Raw genomic sequence first — 23,075 nt, 5'->3', positions numbered from 1 at the left:
GTTCCACTTGGCATGAATCATACAAGCTGCTAACTGAGGGGCTCTAAAATAGGCCTGTTAGGGAAGACAGAAATAATGAGCTGTTGTACTCTCTTTTTTAAAGCTCATTAAAGTGGGACAGCTGTTGTTTAACAGTTAACTGCAAGAAATGAATGCCAACAGTAACAGATACTGCAGTTAAAGCTGACTACCTGCCCTTTATGCGATCTGCATATCATACCTAAAGCATCATAAAATCAAAAGTTGGTATTTTTCCATACCGTCTCCTAAAGACGGGTAAAACTGCTACTAAGAAGGTAGCAAATGCATCACACCAAGCCCCCCAAAAAATTTCCAGAATTTGAGAAGATTTCCATCCCAGATGGGCCCAATACAAGTAAGGTAGCATGCCATGTGACATTTCAAACCCAATATAATCACCATGGCTGGAACCTCTAGAATAACAGTCCCTAAACCACATGCAATGTAATGCCCATAATCCCTTCCCAAATTGCCCGTGGCCACAGGAAGTTTCCGCTGCAACAGGACAACCATTGTTGGCATTTTTCATTGTTCCTTCTTGCTTTTGAAAAGTTCGAAGTTTTTGTGTTTGTTTGTTTGTCTTTGTCAAGTCTGGGGGCTGTAGGGGTTGCCTCTTTTCCCACCTCAGTGAAGAATGAACACAAACCTGATTGCAATATATCAACTTGGAAATCCAGCTGTAGCTGGAAGTCAAGAACTGTGATTTGAATCTTCACAAGCAACAACCTGAAGGAACCAAGTCTAGATCTCCTCCACTGCTAGTGCAATAGAGCTCTTAATTACTCTGTGAGGGAGGGAGGGAAGTAGCATTACCCTTCCAGCCCATCCTTAACAAAAGCAGCAAGAATTGTGTTCTACATGAAGCCATGTGTGCTTGGTGCAATCTGAGCACCCTTTTTAGGTCAAACTTCTAAGGAGGAGGAGTATCTAGTTTGAGATGTGTAGTAATGACTAAACCATTCCTCCTTAACAAAACCTGGGAGCTTGAGGCACAAGAAATCCAATAAAGCTTCCTGGGTGTTTTCAAAGTGGGTATACCAAATGCTATGAGGATCTTATTCGTACAGAAAACTGTTTCTGCAATGAAAAAATTATATGGGTTGTAAAACCTTTGTGCCTTCAGCCTCAACAGTGCCCTAGTGACTATACATGAACTGTTTCAGGGCATATATTAAACAGTACAGCTTAAATCCTGCTATTTTAATAGTTGACAAACAGTAAGAAATACCTCAGGGGTGTGACTTATTTCTAAGCTTCTAGTATTACTTCTGATAACAGGTAGTTTGCACTCAATTCCAACTTTTTCCCACCTGTGTCCTTTCATAGATCTTATCCCACTGCTTCCCAGTACTGCCTGAATGAAATGAGAGCTAAAGAAATCAGGAAAACAATAATGTTCCCAAATACTGGAAAAAGGTGTTCCCTAGTTCAGAGAGGGACACCTGTATATTATGACCTTTTTATGGCCACACATGCTACTTGACAGTAGGATTAAAACAACATTGTTTAAGGAAAAATCTCCTGGGTTCTTTGCTAGGACTCAGAAACCTTTACCAGAGCTTGGAAACAAACACTGCTAAATGCAGTCTTGCACACTGTCACACATTAACACTGACTGTTAGCTGAAGATATGCCAAGTAAATGTCATCTATTAATCACTTCATCTCTGCACGGCCACAAACCAGAAGTGAGCAAGGTATATATTCATCATGTACTATGACCAAAAAAAAGAGGAGCATTCCAAATAAGTAAATCCCTCTATCGGTGTTTTAGCATACTCAAAACATTTCTGTCTAGGTAGGAACAAGGCGTATAGCAGATACCAAAGATCTTGTGGTATAAATGTTTCAGAGAAGAAAAAAACAACAACACTGTTTTATTCCCTTAAGTATGTTAAGTCTTTGTTCATGAGCCAGGTGTAGTCACACCTCCAGTTATGTTACACTGAATACTGTTAAGGGTTAAACAGTATTTTGGATCAGTTCAACATCAGATCTCCAGAAGTAATTTCAGCAGGTCTCTTAATTTAACATTTGTGAGGATGGAAGGATTTAAAAGCACTTACAGGGACGATGTAACCATGTCACAGAAACGTAGATGGTTCAAACAAGTTGCCAAGGGAGTATTTTCTTTCTTGATCATTTCAACCTCAATAAGGTTATCATCAAGCTACCTATTAGACATCCTGGAACAACAAATCTAATCAACCTGAAGCATGCAGCATGACAAGACACTAAAGCATATTACTTCCCACAGGATTTGCAGGGTACAAAGATCTTTCAGAACAAGAAAGAAGCACAGCCAACACAAGTTTCTTTTTAAAGAACTATCACCTTCACAGTCAATGGTAACACATCCATTACAAGTCTGAAACATTTTTTTCTTCCAGCACATACTTCATGTAAAAGTTATGTACGTGTCAGTATGGTAGGCATCAAATGTCAGGAATAGGATTCAAAGCCCAGTCTTTGAAAGAGCCTGAAACCTCTACAAGGTGTATCAGACTATTCTCCTTCTGATTCCCAAGGGACACACTAATTTAAAGGAATAAATATTCCAAAATAGGAAAAAGAACTTATCACAGAGGTGTTCAAAGAAAGACAATTCCATCCCCAAGGACCATTGTCAAAAAAACATGTATCTCAGCATATCCATTTCAGTTTCACACCGAATTTGTATACCTCACCACAGCAGGTAGTGAAAAGACAGGAGCAGGCCTGAATGCATGTTTTCAAAGGTGCCTGCTACCACAACACATACAACAAAACTTAACTTGCCAGACAACACACGTACATGTAAAAGCAGGAAAGAGACTAGTCAGACAGTTAAAGCTTGTCTTTCCAAACTGCTGTTCTCAAACAAGATGCAGCACAACGTGCTCATTGCAGAGAGACTTCCATACCTCACTGTGTAGTACATACAAGGGATGGGGCACAAATGAAGCCTCAAAGGAAACATAGACACAGGGGCATAAACCAGTCAGCCAACTTGGAACAGTTGGGCACTCAGAAAAACACCAGAAACCTGAACATCCAGGTTGCCTAATGCCATGCATCCCCACAGACTAAAAATAAAAATAAAAATAAATAAAAATAATAATAATAAAAAATAGAAAAATACCGTAACGCATTCAAGGTTTTTCTTCCCAGTTTGCTATCATCAAACACAGTCTATGTGAACAAACCTCTATGAGGTTGCTCAGGACCTCAAAACAAACCTCAGGGCAATTCCCAGCTCTGCCTATGTCCATGTACTACATGGTAGTCACAGGTTAGGATAGGATTTGAACCCAAACAAGACTGGCACCACCACCTCATACTTCTGATCATGTAAGTGGTCTCATCTCAATCAGCAAACCCAGATCACAAACAAACAATCCTCCAGAATCATACCTGTGGGGAAATCCTACTTACCAGTCAGAACACTGATTTCACAGCAAACCCGTTATCTTCACCACTCTCTCCACAGCAGAAATGACACAGGAATGACAAATACACTGTTCAGGGTGTCCTTGGCTTACAAGTGACATACTGGTGAACCCAGCATCTGACCAGACTTAACCTAAGGTCTTGGGAGCCTTGCAGTTCCCTGGCATTTCACACAATTTAATGCAGACATACATGTAGAATACATTGTAATCCCTTTCTTTGACTGTATTTGCTCAGGTGCCAAGTGTAAGGAGAGTTGGCAGCACTCACTATAAATGACTAGGTAAATGCCAATTCTAATTGTATGAGACAAGCCCTGAGATTCATGAGTAAAGTCAAAATCTTACACTAATTCCTACTTTCAAAGCATGCAAGCTAACTTGAAAGATGACTTGAGCTAGCTCTTGTGCTTCCTAGCTTTTCTTGAGAATCTCAAGTGCTCTGACAAGGTAGACAGCCAACCCCCAAAGAGCACATGCCACTCTCCACACATAGGAGTACAGAAGAATCACCACAGTATGTCCATTGTCTTGTTCTGGGATGGCAGCAGCAGCAGCAAAGCCACATGCCTGTTCGTTGTCCTGCATGACAAGCAGCTTTTGCATTCAAGAAACAGTCCAGAATGCAGGTGATAGGGTCTCTTTCTATTTTTGACTCTGTCAGTCCCTGGGGAAGCAGGTTGTTAGGCAACCTGCAGCACTTGGTGAAGGATCTCTGTGCAAGTTTCATCTGCCCTGTCATGACAAAATAGCTTCAGTTTTTTACTCCAGAGGGAAAAGCTTACAGCAGTAATAGCCAGCATGAACATAGTGTAGGATGTACGCTGTCATTCTCAATGACAATGTATTAGGCAGTAAAGAGTGAAAAATCACTAAAAATTGCTTCTATTCCATACAAACATTGCTGCTAGCTGAAAATGTGATTCTATTCAGTCTGTGCTAATGCGGCTGTGAGGCAGCATGTCTTCTAGCCCTGTGGACTCATTTATCCCAGATTCATTTTAACTACCTCATCTGTTAATAGCAAGTCCCAGCAGATGGCATTATGTTACAACAAAACATTACCCCACTGCCTGTTGCCTTCCCCGCAGCTCTACAGGTTCAGAGGTGACTTGAACCTCTTTGTGCTTGCGCATAACCTTACCTTCTTTTTGCTCCCGTGCTTTTTCCACTGCAATCATACATTTCAGCTGGGTGGAAGTAAGGAGGAGCAAAGCCAGAAAGAGATAAGCAAAGCTTTATGTGGCTTTTATCTTCATTTGTGTAGCTCCATTTTGAAATCCCTTACCTCACTGTGCCCCTGAGGCCAGAATAATCTTGACGTCAGCACTGGCACTGTATAAGACAGGCTGATAAGAACTGCTCGTCTCTCCTGTTATGCTATAGTCTGTCTTTTCTTGGAGCCAGATGCTCAGGCAAGAATAGATTCTGTGCTAAAATACCTCTAAACTCATTTGCAAGTGATATATAAAAAGTTTAAGCAGAGGTATGTGAACGCAGTTGTCTGTAGCTCATTGAGAAATGATTTAGAACAACAGAGCCAGACCTGTTTGATAATGAGAGCCAGGGGTTGCATGTACGGCAGCCCCAAAGAACTGTCACCACTGCTGGCACTGGCCCATCCACAGCTGCCCTGCCCTCACTTTTCCCAATCGCCTCCCCTTCCAGCTCTTCTTTATCTTGAGGACTTCTGGATGGATGGCCTTGTTCATGAGATCAGAGATCGTGGAGGTGCAGATGGAGCAAAGCCCTACTGTGTGCTACAGGAGAGCTTACAGCAGCAGTCCTTAGCTCAGTCCATGCTCTCATATGCTGCTGCATCATGCTGTACTATTGTGCCCAAGTGTGAGAAGCTGCACTTTACTACAAAAATTTACTACCAAAACTTTACTACAAAAAGTGGGAAACAATGTCTGTGACCAAGTAGTTCAGGGCCATACACAGACCTGAAGATCTGCCAATATGAGTGGTATTTGATCATCTTCAGTGCAAAGCTGCTGACCAGGAAATATCTAGCTCCCTAGAATGCCTATAGCAGGTAAAATTGGTTAGGAACAGGCGTCAGTGAAGAACTAGAATAAGAAGAACCACTTAAAAAGGGAGATATTTGAATGTAATCAATCCAAAATTTGAATGTAATCAATCCTTTGAGCTGCGGAAGATGTATAGAAACAATGAGATTAAGTTAATTCTGCTTCACTAGGCAGAACTACAGCCTCTGCTTTGCTTGGTACCGTTAGGTTGTATGCACAGCTGTGTTAATACACTTAGACATTTAAGAGCCCTTCTTTGATATGCCACTAACTGTTTCCTGTTTAATTACCAGAAGGGTGCCTTTTTTGTGTATGTGATCTTGGATATTGATAATACCTCTCTCTGACATGAGCAAGAGTTCCTCTGTCACTCTACTGCTCTCAAGAGAGCTGGCATTTCAATACCATTTCCTTTGCATCTCCTATTACCCAGACACCACCTGATTCATATTTAGTCTTTTTGTGTGTGTGTGTGTGTGTGTGTGTGTGTGTGTGTGTGTTGTAAAGAAGCATTACTACCGTGATGTGTGTGTGTGTGTGTGTGTTTGTAAAGAAGCATTACTACCATGATATAGGAAAGCTGGAATACTTTTGTTCTTTGTGGAGTACACACTTGGCGACAATATTAAGCAGAGGCTAGCCAGACATTTTAAGACAGAAGTCCATTTCATGATAGCCGGCAGAGGCAGACCATTAAGTATCGTGTGCCACCTGCTGGCACCACTGCAAATTACCGCTCCCCGAGAACGGCGACAAACTTCTGACCCGAGTGTGGAGCTCAGATGCCTAGGGTAATGGAAAAATCCTGATAGCACAGATAAAGAAGGATGTGCTGAGGCATCTGAGCTGTGCAAGGCAGTTTAATTCCACCAGAGCTGACATCCAACAGAGCTTACTCACCCCAGTGTCTGCACTGTGCTCTGCAGCACTCTGGCAGGCCATAGTTGATGAAACACTACAAAAAACAGTTTACTGAGGCCTGTGCAGACTTTGGCTAATTCCTTGCAGGCCCCTGATCATGTCTGTGCTGTGCTCCCCAGTGCTTTTTGTTCAGGGGCATCAGGGTGTGCTCTTGGGCTGTACAGTTCATAGAGCTGGGCTTGTCTGGTAGCATTCATAGAGAGCAATGTGGTACTTTGGCTAACGAAACCTCCTTGTCAGATGGTTAATCTGCTAACTGCACATCCACTCACACAGATTACTGGGAGCCAACTGTATCCTACCTCAAGAACCTGGGTTGAAGCAAAATGCTCCTGTTAAATTGCCAGGTCAAGAGCTGGAGGAAGATCATGGTGTGGCAAGGAAACTTCACCGCTGAATTGAGGAGTGGCCTGAAGAGGACTCTCCCTATGATGAAACTCCTATGTCCTCAAAAGCTGCTGCTTTCAGCCCCTCTTTGTTTGTGTATAGATATGTATGTATGAGCTAGGAGGCCTATGTTCCTATTTTTCCCATCTTTCAATTTTCCCCTTTGGGGCTATGTGTCATTCCCAGACAGGACTTATCACAAACTGTAACAAGCCACCACTTTTCAACGAAATCTTTGCAGTATATCCTATTTATATGTCACACATCAGCATCTGCAACAGATAAATAAATATGGGTGTATTATTAGCAAGTGCTTGATATGCTAGGACTTGGTCCAGAACCCACTGAAATTGGAACCTTTCCCTAGGCATTTAAACAAAACAGTTGTGCAGACAAAAAAAAAAAAAAAAAAAAAAAGTTATCAAGATTAAGTCTAACATCTACTCAGTGTCTGTGACACGCCCTATCACTGAACTATTTCCTAACTGATTAGCAAGTTCCTAACTCAATTTTAAAAAAGATAGAGGGTTGCTAATGAAACCTCCTCTCCTCTCTCCAAGCTGTGAGCTGGTAAGGAGTACAGCCTTCTGGTTTGCAGCCCTCTTACCAAATGGGCAGAATCATGGGAATTCATCAGAGAAAACTTGGATGTTTCCTACCTTCCCCTTACAGTCAGTTTTTGGCAAACACATAAGATTATGACTGATTACAAGGGGCTAGGTACCAATTGCTGCAGGCAAGGAAGGTGGATCCATCAGGCAAGATTACACCAAGAAGCAATTTCTAAATGTTAGAGGCAAGTCCCCAGCCAACCTCTTGCAATGTCTCCTTTTCTGATGTGTGACTGACATGACTGAGCTTTAAGTAGTACCAAAATACAAAATTCACAGACATAAGAAAAAGCAATGCCAGGGAAAGGGCATGGGGTTTCTGCTAACACAAACTAAAGGAATGTGCACAAGCTGAGCGGTAGGGGAAGATCTGATATAGTGAAGAGCCAAGCAACTCTTTTTTAAAAAGGGATTATCTACTGAAAATTTTGTCTCACATTACTTCTTCCCTCCTATACACACACACACACATACATAGTCTGAACGCTCACTGCTCTTGTTATCCCAGTTAGATGTCACTAGCTGGGGTTACATCTTTGTATCCTTCTCTCCCTGCGTCAGGCTGCACCACATCTCCTATCTTCCCTAAAATAATTCTTAGACTTTGAAAACTGTAGGTGGGCACATCATAGTCAGCCAGAGTGCTCTTCTTCCTTTACTCTCACAGTCTTCCAGCTCACACAAAGAAGCAGGTAGAAAAGAGGAGGTGAGAGGGAAGAGCAAAATTGTCAGTGAATCACTTTGCTCTCTACCTTGTCCTTCAGCTCATCTCTCTTGCCTTCCTTTCCATCTTCCTGCTCACCGCATCTGCTGATAGGCACAAAGTGGCTCACGTTGAATGTCTTGTCACGCCAAGAGACAATGTTGAAGGTCAAGGTCATTCTTGCGTTTGCCTACATTAAAGCAGTTATGTGTGCTGGATCCAGTATGTCTCGTTACGCTCCTTACTCCTGCCTGTATCACAACAGGGCATAATTTCAGAAAAATTCTGTAGGTCATCAGGAACGGGGAAAAGGTCCTTCTTCTCTCTCTGAAGTTTCTGCTTCATGAACTTACTGGGACAAGGACTATCTTTTATATTACCTGACTGGAAGGAAGTGGCACTGATTTCTGAGGCATCCGTAAACACTAACACAGGGCAAATACCGAATGACAGCTACTTACAGACTTACAGCTACAGGCAGCCAGAGGCAGATGGTGTTCATCTCAGATGGCACTCCTGAAATGTGTCCTCTGACTAAATGTGAAAATCCTCATCAGATTGTGGCTGACAGTGAACCATCCCAGGAAATTCATGTATCGAGTTGAATTTAACCTAATGACTGCTGGAGAATTTCAGTAAAGGTGGACAGAGTTTCCAAGATGGAGCATCATGTGGTTATCTTCACCAGACATTATATCTCTATTTGGTATCTCTCTAGCTTTATTTCACTGATTAGTGCAAAATAGAATGTCTGACTCTGCTCTGAGCAGAGATTTCTAAGAGGAGCTGCTAACTGGACAAGAACAATAAAGTACACCAATGTCACCCACTAAACCACGTCCCTTAGCACCAATTCCAACCTTTTCTTAAACACCCTCAGAGACGGTGACTCCACCACCTCCTTGGGCAACACATTCCAATGCCTGACTACTCTTTCTGAGAATAAATTTCTCCACGAAAAAGAAATTTCCAACCTGAACCTCCCCTGGCGCAACTTGAGGCCGTTCCCTCTAGTGCTGTCACTAGTTACCTGTAAGAAGAGGCCGACTCCCAGCTCCCCACACCTTCCTTTCAGCCAGCTGTAGAGCGTAATACGGTCTCCCTGAGCCTCCTCTTCTCCAGACTAAACAACCCGTTTCCTCAGCTGCTCTTCACCGGACTTGTGCTCCAGACTTACATTGGTTGCAGACATTAAGTCAATCAGAAATCTAGCTCTGTCTCTCATCCAGATTCATGCTGCAGCATATTGCCCACAGGTGATGTGCCATGTCCCACTGTTGTCAGCCACGTGAAGCTGTTGGATCAAGGTTCAGGGTTATGGCCTACTTATTACTGTGAGGTTAGCTCGAGGCCAGGGGAGACACCCTCACACAGGCAGGATAGGGTTGTGGTGTGCAAGGCCAGTAAGCCCTAGGGAATGCCTCATGCACTGGGCCCCATGTGCTGTGGCTCTGTGGAGGCCAAATGCAGCCTGGTACCAGGGTGCTGCGGTCACAAATATTTGTGCAGCCCCACAGATCACACGGCACACGCTGTGGTGCAGCGAGGAGAGAAGGTGGGAACAGGAGGAGGGCCAGCTGGGCTGGTGGGGCAGGCACAGCGCCAAGGGCCAATGTCCTGGGGCCAGGCCGGGTGGGGTGGTGCCTGCACGTCTCTGCCCAGTGCCCTGGATCCCACCAGCAGCAGCAGTTGAGGCTGAGAGCTCCTGGTGTAGGAGGGGCCATTAAGACTCCATGGCACCCAGCAGCAGTTGGTCTCCAGCACTGGTGCTCTGGAAGGTTCTCCACAGGCAGCAGTTTCCACAGCAGTTGGCTGTTACTCCTCTGGCATCGCGCTGCTCCTGTAAAGGTAACCGCACCACACACCCTCACACCCTCACATCATCTCCGGCCTGGCCCACTGCAGCTGCTGAGCTTGACTGGAAGGGCTAGAGTTTGTCCCATGAGTTCAGAGTTTGTCCTCAAAACTGTGGGCTTGAGGAAGTTTCATGGCTGCACGGGACCCAGCTGGGCACTGAGGTGAGGCAGAAGCTGCCATGGATGTGGGAGGCATCGGGCAGCTGGGCATGGTGCTAGGAGCAAATCCACAGAGAAATCGCCGGTGGCTCAGGAAGGCCCTGCGCCTCCATCTGTTGGAGGGGAGGGAGATTGAAGGATCACCATGCGCACAACCTGCTCGTTAGTTCTGGCAAAGCATCCACTTCTGGCTACAGTCAGGAACTGTGCTAGAAGGGCCCCTGGCCCCCATAGTGTGATATTAGCCCTCTATGCCAGGACTGGTGCAAGGCAGTGAACTGCAGCAGGGTGCTGTGTTTGATGAGGTGATTATTTACCTCTTGTAAACACTCACAAGCACCGCTGAGCTGCAAGTAAATCATATTTGATGTTTTCACACCATACGTGCTCCTGCCGTAAAGCTTAATACAACTTTCTGTGCCAGAGTTGTAGCCTTGCTTAAAGAGCCAGCAAGGGGAACCCCAGCTGCAAGAGGGTAAACAGTTGGGCAGCAGGGTTGTGGGAGACACATTAACCATGAAAGCGTCCTCACAGCCTTCTGAGGTAGGGCAGAAGGCCAGTTTAGGCTTTTACTCACTGGATGTTTTCCGTTATGATTTACATACATCATTAAAGCTCAGTTCCTGGCAGAGGGATTGCTAGCAGCAAAATGTGCTCCCTTTATAGGCTGCTAACCTGAAAGCTAACACTTGTTTCTCAGAAAACAGTACTCCACCTAAACAGTTTGCCCATAATGTGAGAAACTGTTAGAGAACTGTTAAAACAGTGGCCTTACACCAAAACATTTTTCCATTTTAGTATCTCCAGAAACTGCTCTCTCCCTGAACATTACAGCACTTTCGATAGCCTAAGTGTGGGTCAGCTGTTGAGAAAGGGAAGGAATTATGTGTGTTAAACCACGTTGTAGATCTAGCAATCTGCATTGTACCTGTATATACTAACATATAGACTTTAGACTGAGTCCAGGCAAAAATAGGCCATGCCATGGCAGCAGCAGTCATGCCTGTATTTCAGGAAATCCACATTTTCTCAGGGATAGCCTTGGAATCCTCCCTGAACTCTGATAAGAAACTTTCATCAGACTTTATAACTAAACTAAGATGCCAAGCCAAAGCTTTGCAAATGAAAATCCAATTAGAACACAAGCATTTTCATAAATTCATAGTTGCAATATTCATGTGAACATTTTAATCAAAAATAAGGACAAAATATTTGAGGGTTTTAATATTTTTGTAAGCTTATAAACTCTTAAGACTCTTGCTGTCTTCATCTCTGATGAAGCCAGGGCAGTGGTGAATTACAGCCATAAAATTTACAGTGTAAGATCATTTCAGACAGAAAAGATTTGTATACATAAGCTAGAGGTAATAAGGGAATCTGTGCTGCTTGTTTCCGAAGTCTGAGGCTCTGCTTTGCAGTTAGTTGGTTTAAAGATGATGAAAGAAAGGAAATTTTTGTTTACATATTTTTTGTGCATGTAAAGAAGGACATTTTAAGGTATGTGAATACAGTCATTCTTTTTTAAAAGGCATTGAGGATCTAGGGTTCGTCAATGCAAATGGTCATCTCTTGAATTAAAGGAATAACAAAATTATACAACTGTGGTCACTGTTGTACAATAAGGTGTACACTGACAAAACTGTAAGGTACAATACATTTTTCATCAGTGTGATTTGCTACTGTTTAAAGTCAATAAAATGCTGGAACTGAGACTCCTTTGTTTTTCCAGTACTGATAGATAAGGAGAGTCAACTGATTGCTGTGCATAGCAGGGAGTTAGGAGTGAAGACATTATAAATTTGCATAATACTTGTATTAACACAGTCCTCAGTCATGTGTGAGATTGCTAGATTGGTCTGGTTTTAGATTCATCATAGTCAAGTACCTGTGCTTTTGTTTTTTAATTCTGAGGGACAGCATAGTGAATCAATGCCCACATTTTCTGGCCAAACAAAAGATACAGTGTCTTCCAAGGGCAAAGGAGATTGCCGTGCCCAAGATGACTTAAAAATTGGTGCATACAGACATGCTTGGATCAGACATTCCTATGACTAGCAGGCTTACTTGCTGTTCAGTGCATACTGTGTATACACACATACCTTTGAGTTCTCCTAAATTTCCCTGGAAAGTTGGTGTCTGGGACTGCGCTGCTGTTACCAAACATTTTTACTTGACATGCCTCTTGCTCCTGCATGGTTTACTGGAATGAACACACCAGGAGAAGGTTATAGGTCAAAATAATTGCTCTGGTGAGCCATACTTAGCCCACAGTCCACACGTCATACCTTCAGTACAGTGGAGATTCGTCAGAGACCTCGATTACATCCCCTGCTCTTCCAGCTGCAGTCTGTAAAGTGCTCTTGGCACCTCCTATAGTGATGAACACTGCAAAAATATATATCCCCTGCACTGTTCAGCGGTAGTAGCACAAAGTGTGCTTTGTCTGTGCCTGCTGGCAAGAAAAGCTAAACCACTTTATCAGTGCTGATAGTCACAAAGCTTTTGGGCACCTGCAAGAACAGGGCAGCTCACGCCTCTCTGAGCCTCCTCAACAGCCTGTGAGCTGAGATGCTTTCCTGCAACGCTGACAAGACAGGTGAGATTTATAAAGCAAACGTTTTTTGCTTTTTTGTGCTTTTAGCGGGATTTGCTGGGCAATGACTGTTAGCTAGAAAGTCTTTAAATGGCACACAGGGCTCCAGAGAGCAAAATCTAAGAGTGTGACAATGAGCCATATCACTACATCAATCAGTAGAGAGTCATGGCTTTTGGGAATCGAGAAGTCTTTTTCTTCTGCAGCAGTATCTTTTTTTCTTTTCAGCTGGTTTCACAGCTAACCAGGATTTCTCTGTGTCAAAACCACAAGCCTTTCTTCTTTCCTTTTTGATACCAGTTGAATTGCTGCGTCTGAGTTTCCAAGAGTGTTTACACATCAGCAATTCATGTCCTTAGGATTTTTGATTGTTTTTGTTTAGGGATATTGGGGAAGATCTCCTATTGATGGAAAGTTTGTAGTAAATTTCTTATTACTCAGGAATCACTGAGGCTGTGGTTGCATGCCAGAAGATGAATATTTAATGGGACAGGATTAAGGGCCAATGAAAAGAGTGAGAAGGCAAATGCAGAGGCCAATATCAGACTTTCTGGAGCAGGAGACTTCTCATAACTCAATCACATCGTAATTCTGAAAAAGATAAAATCCCTAAATCCAGAAATGAAAAAAAAATAAAAAAGGTGGAGGAGGAAACAAAGGAAAAAATAGGACTTACATTCTGCTTTTACAGAGGGGCTCACTCATCTTTAACTATTAGCTGAAGCTTATCTAACCTATAGGATTTTTCTGCAGAAAAATCTGCATAAAAATCTGTCACCAAAAATAGAAATACAAACTCACATTTTGTTGTAGGAAGACCACCGTGTCTCATTACTTGTAGTGCTATTCTCACTCATGTGCAATCAATTATTCAAATAATTTGTTGACAATTAATATAATTATTTCTAATCATTCCTGATTAGACTCGTGGAATTATGTGATTACATCAAGATCTACTTATTTACATTACTTACTTACTTACATTATTGATTACATCAAGATCTATCCATCATAAATGCAGGAGGCACAGCCTAGAAGAAGAACTTCATTTTATTTTTCAATTTATTCACTTTTAGTAGTTAAAAGGACTAAGAAAGGTTAAATTATGCAATCCCTAAAAGGATCACAGAACTCATAAGAGCGAAATTACTGCCTTTATTACACTTCTTTTTGTCAGTTAGGTAGTAGGACCTCTTCAGTCATAGAGAGGAGAATTCAACGGCTTTTTTGATAATCGGGAAGGATAAGAAACATCTGGTTTGTATGATTGACATGCAAATAATGTGAATGTTTATGTTTACTTTCTACAAAATCAAGTCTGTAGTGCTAAGATAAGTAGGTTATTCCTGAGAGAACATAACCACTGAAATACAATGAGCCAATTCAAAACTAATTTGTTTTTAATCCACCTGAGGGTCTTTGCCTTCCTCATGATAAAAATTTACATTTCTTGTTTCCTTCTACAGTAGACTCATCTAGGTACTTGTAGTTGTTTAGAATCTTACTCTTATACCTGTGCTTAGAAGGTGTTGAGATGTATTTGATAAGCATCTGAACACGGTTTCAAAACAGATCCTGTCAAACAGCAATTTGCACTATGGGGTAAAACCTAACTCTTACTGAAGCCAGCAGAAACTCACTGCTGTTTTAATTCAATATTGGAAGTATCTCACAAGGAGTGATTATTGCAGAAAAATCATACTGGCTAGGTGAGCTTTAGTTAATACTTAAATCAGATACATTTGTTTTTAAGCTTTATTTTAGGATGACATTTCATATGACAACCATCTAGAAAAAATCACTATTTCTGTACATTTAGAAATATATAATCACATTTTAATTTGTATTAACTTTTATTTTAAGTTTGTTAGACTGCATAGATGTAGCCCTTCAGGAAAAAAATGAAGATACCTGAGACCTACTGAAACTGCTTCTGCATTCTTTTTCCTTGAGAAGCCTTGCTAATGTGTACCACCACCTCCACATGGTAACTCATCTGTCTACAGAGAATACATTTTCAAAACCATAATGCTTTTATGATGCCAGGAACCAGTACTACATCTGCTCTGGTGCTAGAGTATCAGCAAATGAAGAGTGAGGAAAATTTCTCTACCAGAAGTTTCAACACGCTAGCAAATGTTGGCATGACTTCTGCTGACAGAGGAAAGTTCTCCTCAAAGGTGTTTAATACTCAGAGTAATGCAACTTCAGCTAAAGAGCTCTCTCTGGGAAGATGCCCCTTACTAACTCATACTGACCGAGAGGACAAAGCACCAGTTTCAGGAATCTGTGAACCTCCTAAGGTTACTGAAGAATCTGAAGCTGAGATTTTAAAGTATGATTTAGAGATACCACCTGAAGCCAAAGTCTTATCAGTACCACTTTCTTCTTTCCCACCTATGATGCAGCAACTGATGTCAGACATAATTAAAGATGACACTGAAGTAAGGGAGACTACAGAAATACCAACTGTTACTTATATTTCGCCAGTAATAAAGGTGGAAGAGGCTTCCAAACCCTTTTGGGACAATTTTCCAAAGTCTTTAATACCAACCAACACAAATTTACCAAGACCCTGTTCTAGTCCTGATATAGTAACTGAAGATGTGAGAAATTCCCAGATAACCCCAGTGAAACAGTTTGCACGAGAAGAGCTAGTCAGCAAGACAGCAAGATCATATCCTCTTATTGTAAAGTCATCTAACAGCATTGTTTCAGGAATTTTAAGATCATTGACTGATAACAAGTATAAGGATTATAAAAATATTTTACCACTTTCATCTGTCAGCCCTACTGAAGAGAAAATGAAAATTCCAATCCTTAAGGAAAATGCTGTGATGATTCATACTGGGAAAGTCTACCTCCTGTACGTAAAGAGTCATGAAGTTCTGCCACTAGAAATAGAAATACAAAGACGAAATACGTTGTTTAGGAAGACCACAATTTGTTTCATTCCTTTCAGAGCTATCCATGACATAACTCCCAAAGTCTCGGATACACTCCTGTCAAGACAGTGTGTTGCAAAACAGAACATAAAATGTCTTCCAACCCTTGCTACCCACCAAGATGAAATTTCAAAGGTAACACATTTCTTTCCACACAGGATGACTACCATGTCTCAGCCCAAGCAGTGCTGTCCTCTAAGTGCGAAAGGACAACAGGCAGTAAGTACCCTGTGATGATCAGTTGAATGTATATGTAAGGACAGTAAATTAGTCTCCTCTTAAATACGGTCTAATGCAATCAAAGTGCATTATTCAGCAGATTTGTAACAGAACAAATGCTGTGAAAGACAAATGTCCTGACTGTGATTTAAAGTTTTTGGAGAAATCAAACACAACTCCAGTGGACACAAATCACTGTAGAGTAAATCAAAATGAGGTTTGCAGGTTTTTGAGACTTTGAGACAGTTAAAAAAATAAATAAAATAAAAAAAAAATTAGGTAGTGCTTAGAAAAAAAAATCCATCTTGGGACATATCAAGATTTTTAATATCAGAGCAGGGTGAAAGCACTGCATTTATGGGAACAGCCAGTTGCTATTTAGAGAATAGCAAGTCTGGAAGCAAGTCTGGAAGTAGTATAATGGCAAGGTGTTTCCCAAGGAAGTAGGTGTTGTTTCAAAAGACAGGTGATGAGTGCCATCAGGATCACATTTTAAAGTATCAATGAAATTAAAGAGAAGAGAGAAAGGGCTGGCTGGCAATGAATGAATTGATTGAATCCTGAATTTAATTAATCCCACCCCATAGTACTGAAGTAGGAAAGAATGTAAAAATGAGACATGAAAGAAACAGGCGGGAGGAAAACTGCTACCCAACACTCACTTTCACCTAGTAAACTTCTACTCTCTTGTTTCAGTTTCTCAACAAGGCTGATTTCCCATTCAAAGAAGACTTGCAAACAAGAAATTGGAAAGAAGCACGTAAGGAAGAAGACAACAAACTAAGGAAAGAATTTGGTATTATTAAAGATGTAAGAGTCCATCTCACAAGGATAAGTACCAGTGAACTTACAAAGGATTCTGACAAAGCTTCTACATTTAAATGGAAGGTAACCACCAGGACAGAAAAAAGTGTCAAAGGACACTTTTGTCCATATACATAGGACACCTAATTGTCCATATACAAATATAAAAGCATTCATCACCTTGATGTGATCATTACACATTATTGGTACACTCTTCAAAACATTTGAGCCCTTGTCTTAAAACATTTTCCATTTGAGAGCCTCGCAGGGTTTATAAAGTTTTACAGCGCCAATATTTTTTATCAGGGTTACTGGAAGTCAGGAACCTCTGTCTTTGCAGATTACATTCTGTTGTTATTTTCTGCAAACTTTGACTAAGCACTGTGGAAACAATAGCAGATCTGGCTAAAGGTAACTTTTATCATAATAGTTAAGATTTCAAGTGGGAAAGAACTTCTTCATACGGGGAATGGGACGTCTCTGCTGTCTTAATCTGTAAACCACATCTCCAGTTGCACCATGCCCTAATGAAGTGTGTCTTTTTCATATGTATGTATAAAATTATTTCTGATAACTATTTAATAACATTGTCATAAATTCTGCATAAATACTCTGAAATTACACACATTTAATTGATGGCAGCTTAAATAAATATACCAGCACATCAGAATCTCTATATCTCTATTAGATGCTGTTGTATCCCCTTCAACAACACATGAGAGTAATCACAATAGAAACTAATACATGCATTTAAATTTTCCTCAAATATTGAACTAGTCAAACCACAGGACCCCAGCCCAGATCTATTTTTACTAACATTTAGTTAACCTATATGTTTAGCAAAGACACTAATTTTGGAATTTATCTTAAAAACCCAAACTCAGTTATGCTGTCCAGATTTGCCTAGATTAGATCATTTTATTCAGTTAATAAAAACTGTCACGTTAAAGAGTCATCGGCATCAATTGAAGTAAAATCAATGTATGTATATTGGAGCCTTTTTGTTCAGCAGCACACTCTGCCACCTGAACCGGTTTTGGCAAAGGGAAGAAAAATAACTAAAGCAATGGAAGTAATCTCAACTCAGAAGAAGGAGAAAGTGCATTCAACCCAGAGAAGCAGCACAGCACAGAACAAGAAAAAGGTGGGAAAAAAAAAATCTATGCCATCAGTGTGTAAATCGAAAAAACACCACACATCTGCCAGATCCTATTTTGGGAAGAGCGCTTAAAAAAACCATGTGCATTCAAGATGATGCAAATGAATTTTCCAAAAAGTAAAACTTTACTTTCCAGTTGGTGAAAGGATACTTTCTTTGCAGATGTACCAGTTGTAAAGGAAGCATCAAGAGAAAGAAGAAATGTAAACAATCTTTTAAAATCCTTAAAGAATGAGAAATAGCAGTAGAAGCAAAGTATAAGAAAAAGCAGTAGACATGAAAAATGGTTCTCACTGCTCTTGAACTACAAAACTTCAAATTGTTGTTTGGAGAGGATTGCTTGTTGTGTTTTCTACTCTGTTTCTATTAATTTCTTTCTTTTTTAAGATTATCTCAGCTGTCATGTATACTTTCATATATACTTTCATATATAATATCTTGAAAACACATTGACCATTCCTTCTCTCAGAATCTCTTCTGCTGAGCGGTTTCATTATTACAGCCTGAGTGTGTTCTCTCTTCCCTTCGTGGAAAAGTGATGGAGTTAACAGGCTTCCAGAGCTGTGGGAGGACCATCACGTGATACCTACAGAGAAACAGGCCTCCAGTACTCAGAGCTGCTGACGTCTACAGAAGACCACTAACCAGAATTTATTACACAGATGGCTCTAGATTACTTGTTGAATTAAATGCCATTATAGCTTGTTATGTGTGATCTTTTTCAGAAAGTCAACTTCAAACAGCAGTCATTTTAACAGTTAACTCTTTTTTTTTTTTTTACTGCAGCTAATAAAATACCAATATTACGAAGAACTATGCCTATCAATATATTTTACAAGGGTTTTACCTGCAATATTCAAATCCTGTGGCACAGTGAAGTAATTGGCATATAATTAAAATCTGACCTACATGCAATTTCCTAAGAGGCTGTACTGTCAATGGACAGAGGGACAGCCCAGGGTAGCTCACTCCTTTGGTGGGAGTATGGAGACTGAGGACCCACTCAATAGGAAAATAGCAGGGAGAGAGAAGACGGAGCTCAGCTTGCCATTTCACTGGGCAGTCTCAATCTGGAATTGAAATATATTCAAGTACCAACTCTCTGCATACAAAAGACTGACAAGAACACTAAATCAGTAGTACTCACTATGTATACTACTGATGAGTACTACCACAGTAGTACTCACAATGTGAGTACTACTGACAGTACTACTGACTACTCACTACGTGAGTACTACTGAAAAAATGCAGCATTTTGTCTGAATGCCTGGGCTGCAAAACAGGCAACTGCTAATCTGTTATTCTGAGTTTCTTTCCTACCTAGCTATGGCCCCAGATTGCTTACTGCTGAATGTCCTTAGAGACAGACATGTCCTAGAGTTTGCTTTCACACTCAAACAGGCATTCTTACGTAACATAGTGAGGAAGAGACCCAGTCTTTTCTCTTTAAACAATGGGGGAACCATAACTGCATCCAACACCAACTTAAACTGACAGATAACCTTTAAGAGCAACAATAGCATATGGTATCATACAATGCATAAACCCAGACAGACCATTTCAGACTTTCTGGATATACTACTGGTACTGGTTTTATAACGTCCCCTTGGCCTGCCTGTCTGTGCTGTTATCTTGAAGCTGATGTTTTTGCTGCGTTGAACCCTGGTAATTTAAGGTTGTTACACACGCTCACTATGACAAAGTGGGAGCTGTCTGTTCTTTCACAAAATAAGTTCCTTCATTTCTACCTGAATTACTACAGAAGGTACTGAACTTCATTATATTCACTGGTTTGAGTATTATTCCTGGGTAGGTAGCCTGCAGGAAGGCAGTCAAAGCTGCTTAACAAATGCCTTTTTCCTTCAACGATCAGTACATTGCTGGCGGACAGGCTGAGTAGCCATTAGAGGAGCCTGAAAAGAGGTTATTTCTCTGGTCATATAACCTGACAAAATGCAGCAAGGCACGATGTGGCCTTTCATAAGAACCGTATGCATCTTTTACTCAGTAATCCAATAACACTACTCAAATGACTGGGAGCTCTGGCTTTAATTTTACTAAACAGCCTAACACTGTAAATGTCAATATAAGCTTGTTGGCCTATGACCTGGTATGCTGTTTGCAATGTTTTCTGGTTTTCTTATGAAACTACAGTACAAGAAAAGGACATGCTCTCTCTTCTGAATGTGTCTACTAAAAACCAAGCACTACACAGTTGCTAGCTGTGCAGATGTAGATACATCTCATTGGCATATTCTCATTTCCTGAAAGCAAAATAAGATTGGAAGTGACATGAACTCAACTGAGTAGAGTGCTAGGGTACTTTATCCAGCAAGTATAAATTGCTCCATTGTTTTATTTCTTACTCTATTTAGTATCTCTTTTACACAGTGTAATAAATTTGACAAGATGTCCTATTTGGATTAGAAAAGGTCTTGAAGGTTTTGAGTTGCTCTTCTCTGTTAACAAGCAAAAAGGGAATATTTTATGAGAATGGCAGAAAACCATGTGCCATTTACCACCTTACAGGTTCCTCTACCCATCAGGTGATTTAGATCTTTACTGACAGCAAATACCTTGTAATGAAGAAGTGGCTTTCGGCACTCACACACACAAAAGAATGCCTTTTTAAAGTACAGTGCAAAATAAATGTGTGAAGTCTAAGCCTTATCCCACTAACCTTCCAACCGTGTATTTTCTTCTGTCTAGGGTAGCCCTCATTGCAACCTTGCTCCAGGCAAGAAGTCTGCATGTATGGTCCCCACAGACCCAGTTCATCTTTGTGAAGCTGAGTTCCCATCTATAACTATCCCACAAACACACCACTTCTGGCAAATACAAGCTATATAATACATACAAATTAGACGTTTCTCTCCCGTTATTCAGTTCCAGAAATATCCCTCAAACATCAGGTTTCCAGCACTGTGCCAAAACCAACACAACATAAATAATCACATTTTCTAAAAAGTGAGGCCTAACTCTGTTTTCACTCTTCCTTCTAGTTACCAACATTTTTATAATTTTGTTTGGAGTCTAGATCAAACCCATCTGAAATTGCCAAACCAGCTACAAATAACAGTGTACTATCTAGAAATGACAAGGTTTTGTCTAGAATGACAAGGTTTTTGTATTTGACAATTTTTAGCTAAATAGTCCTTCTTTTAGTATTCTTTTTTTTTTTTTTTTAATTTTATTGCCATAATCAATGATACAAACACTTTACCCAAACAATTTTTGAGGTAGAAATCCTAATCTTTAGTTTTAAGCCTGAAGAAACAGGAATAACTCTGAATTATCCATCAGTATTCATGATTCAGATGATTCTTGAAATTAGGTTCTTTGTGGTTAGAATTACTCAAGAAATAAAATGACTTTGTATCTTCTTTAAATGTAAAGATTTTATGTCTGTCTTATTTCTGTCTTAATCTCATCTCACGAAAATTAAGTTTGCATAGAGGTTACAACAGCATGATTAAGCCCCAGTCTTGAAAAACTTTTGACATGCAAGTGTGGCTTGACAAAGAGGACACCTGTGCAAAATGTTTTCTTTTCACATGAAAGACAAGATTTATAAGCAAGGATAATACCTGTCACCAGTGTAACTAGAATATTTAGAAAGATTCCTTCATGCCCTGAAGTAGGGAAGAATGTAGAAACAAGCTGTGAAATAAAGTGGGGCGGGAGGAAACTGCTATCCAACACTCACTTTCAGGTAGTAAAGTTCTACTCTTTCTTGTTTTAGTTCCTCAGCAAGGCTGCCTTCCCATCCAAAGAAGACTTGCCAACAACAAGAGGGAAAGAAGTAGGTCGGGAAGAAGACAGTGAACTAAAAAAAGAATTTGACATTACATAACTTGCTCACATTTTGCTGCTTTATGCCACAACAGCTCGCTTCTCTACAGCCTGCCTCCAGCACAACAGCATCAGCGCTCAGCAGAAGTGCTGAGACATCTCAATTGTATTTCTTAATGAGGACAAAATGGTCAATGATTTGTGAGAACGTAAACAGGAATAGGATTTGAAGGGATAACGCTGTCAAAAGTTTACAATATCAGGAACGGTGGAACAGAAATATGTTGGTAATGGGGAGGATTCAATACAGCCAGCAAGATGCCTTTTGTCCTACAGATCCAAAGTGCTCTCTGGGGTTTAAAACATGGAAAACCTGATCTAAATAGCAAGCACAATGTCTGCCAACGCTACCTGGAGCTAACTGCCCCACCTTTTCATCACAGCCTGACCCGGGTATAGCAGTCATCACAGCTTCTGAAGTTCCCCTTCTGGTCTGGGGCCAAGTTGCTTCCTCCTCCCACAGCTCCTCCTGCCACTGCTCCAGCCTTGCTGCGTGGAAACCCTCTGTCCTCTCCCACAGGTACTACCATCCTTACCATTTTCCAAGATCCTCCTGCTCTGAGAACTGCTAATGTGACATCAAGGAGAATTAAGATCTGCTATCTGAGCTGCTGAGCATCTTGAAAGAGCTAAGGAACATCTTAGGACCACAGTTTTGGTCATGGGCTTGTGTGCATTGAAAGGGGGATGGAGAAGACAGTTTCTGATAGAGATAGATATTCTGAGGAAGATTTCTTGACTCATAGCCCAAAGAGAGTTCACTTTAAAGCCTTGCTCTCCCTTGTTGTGAGACTGTTGATATAAGGAATCCTAATTCCACCAGAAGGCTCACTCACCCCTCCTATATCCCACCCCAAAGCCACATACGAAGCAGCAGCACCCTTACCTGAGCTGGGGATCAGGAGTGCTGGCACAGCAAGCTGTTGGCCATGGTAGACACCAAGCTAGAAAGAATGATACAGCTCCATCTAGGGTCTTCTGCACAGTGTGGGGTGGGTACTGGGGGAACAAGTCTCCTCTGAATTTTCCTATATGGTGATTCTAAGACTTTAGGTACAAAAACAAAGAGTGAAAATTAGAAGCATCCAGGCAGTTAAAAACTTCATAACTAATACATGTATTATTGATACCAATTTATCAATTTTTGTTCTCAAATTTGTACTAATGGGATAAAAACAGAAGAAGACAGACCCAAGGAGCTACCTGATAATATGATAGAATTTGCTGTCACAATAAAATGGGGCTAAAGACAAGAAGAAATCAAGTGAAAATCGATGGCTTATGTTACACTATAATATCTAACTTTTCCTTCTGGCCCACATGTTGTATAAATCTGTGCCACCGCCACATAAACTTTATTGGCCTAAAACATTATCTAGGCTTTG

The 23,075-nt window shown here is 40.9% G+C and overlaps 2 protein-coding genes across 17 annotated transcripts in view; one reads left to right on the top strand and one right to left on the bottom strand.

Annotated features, from left to right (window-relative positions):
• The window catches only part of LOC311434741 (uncharacterized protein), an 80,268-nt gene that overhangs the window by 48,014 nt on the left and 9,179 nt on the right, over positions 1-23,075 (bottom strand). For 2 of the 7 annotated variants that reach the window (XR_014691694.1, XR_014691697.1), the window contains 2 exons: positions 22,577-22,737; positions 16,048-18,424 (listed from right to left, as the gene is read on the bottom strand). The exons of 2 other annotated variants lie outside the window; for them this stretch is intronic. The gene's annotated coding sequence lies outside the window, so the exon portion shown is untranslated. Of the gene's footprint in view, positions 1-11,266; positions 13,321-13,693; positions 13,743-16,047; positions 18,425-22,576; positions 22,738-23,075 lie in introns of those variants that run through there. 3 more of the 7 variants (XR_014691693.1, XR_014691695.1, XR_014691698.1) reach the window with 3 other exon arrangements.
• Positions 9,628-18,855, top strand: LOC311434739 (ligand-dependent nuclear receptor-interacting factor 1-like; the record flags this gene model as incomplete). Of its 10 annotated transcripts, none has more annotated exons than XM_084515105.1 (4): positions 9,825-9,951; positions 14,575-15,875; positions 16,572-16,763; positions 17,689-17,910. In XM_084515105.1, the coding sequence occupies exons 2-4, from the start codon at positions 14,748-14,750 to the stop codon at positions 17,908-17,910; spliced, it is 1,542 nt and encodes a 513-aa protein (XP_084371231.1). In that variant the 5' UTR covers positions 9,825-9,951; positions 14,575-14,747. The 10 variants fall into 10 exon arrangements, with proteins under 10 accessions (XP_084371238.1, XP_084371231.1, XP_084371232.1 ...); XM_084515106.1 differs by lacking the exon at positions 9,825-9,951 and adding an exon at positions 12,592-12,714; XM_084515109.1 differs by lacking the exon at positions 9,825-9,951 and adding an exon at positions 18,375-18,855 and having other exon boundaries at positions 13,304-15,875; positions 17,689-17,823.

This window comes from Aythya ferina, assembly GCF_964211825.1.
Source record: "Aythya ferina genome assembly, chromosome: 3".
Taxonomy (NCBI): domain Eukaryota; kingdom Metazoa; phylum Chordata; class Aves; order Anseriformes; family Anatidae; genus Aythya; species Aythya ferina.
Note: the sequence above shows the minus strand (reverse complement) of the source record. Positions and strands in the feature narration are given on the sequence as shown.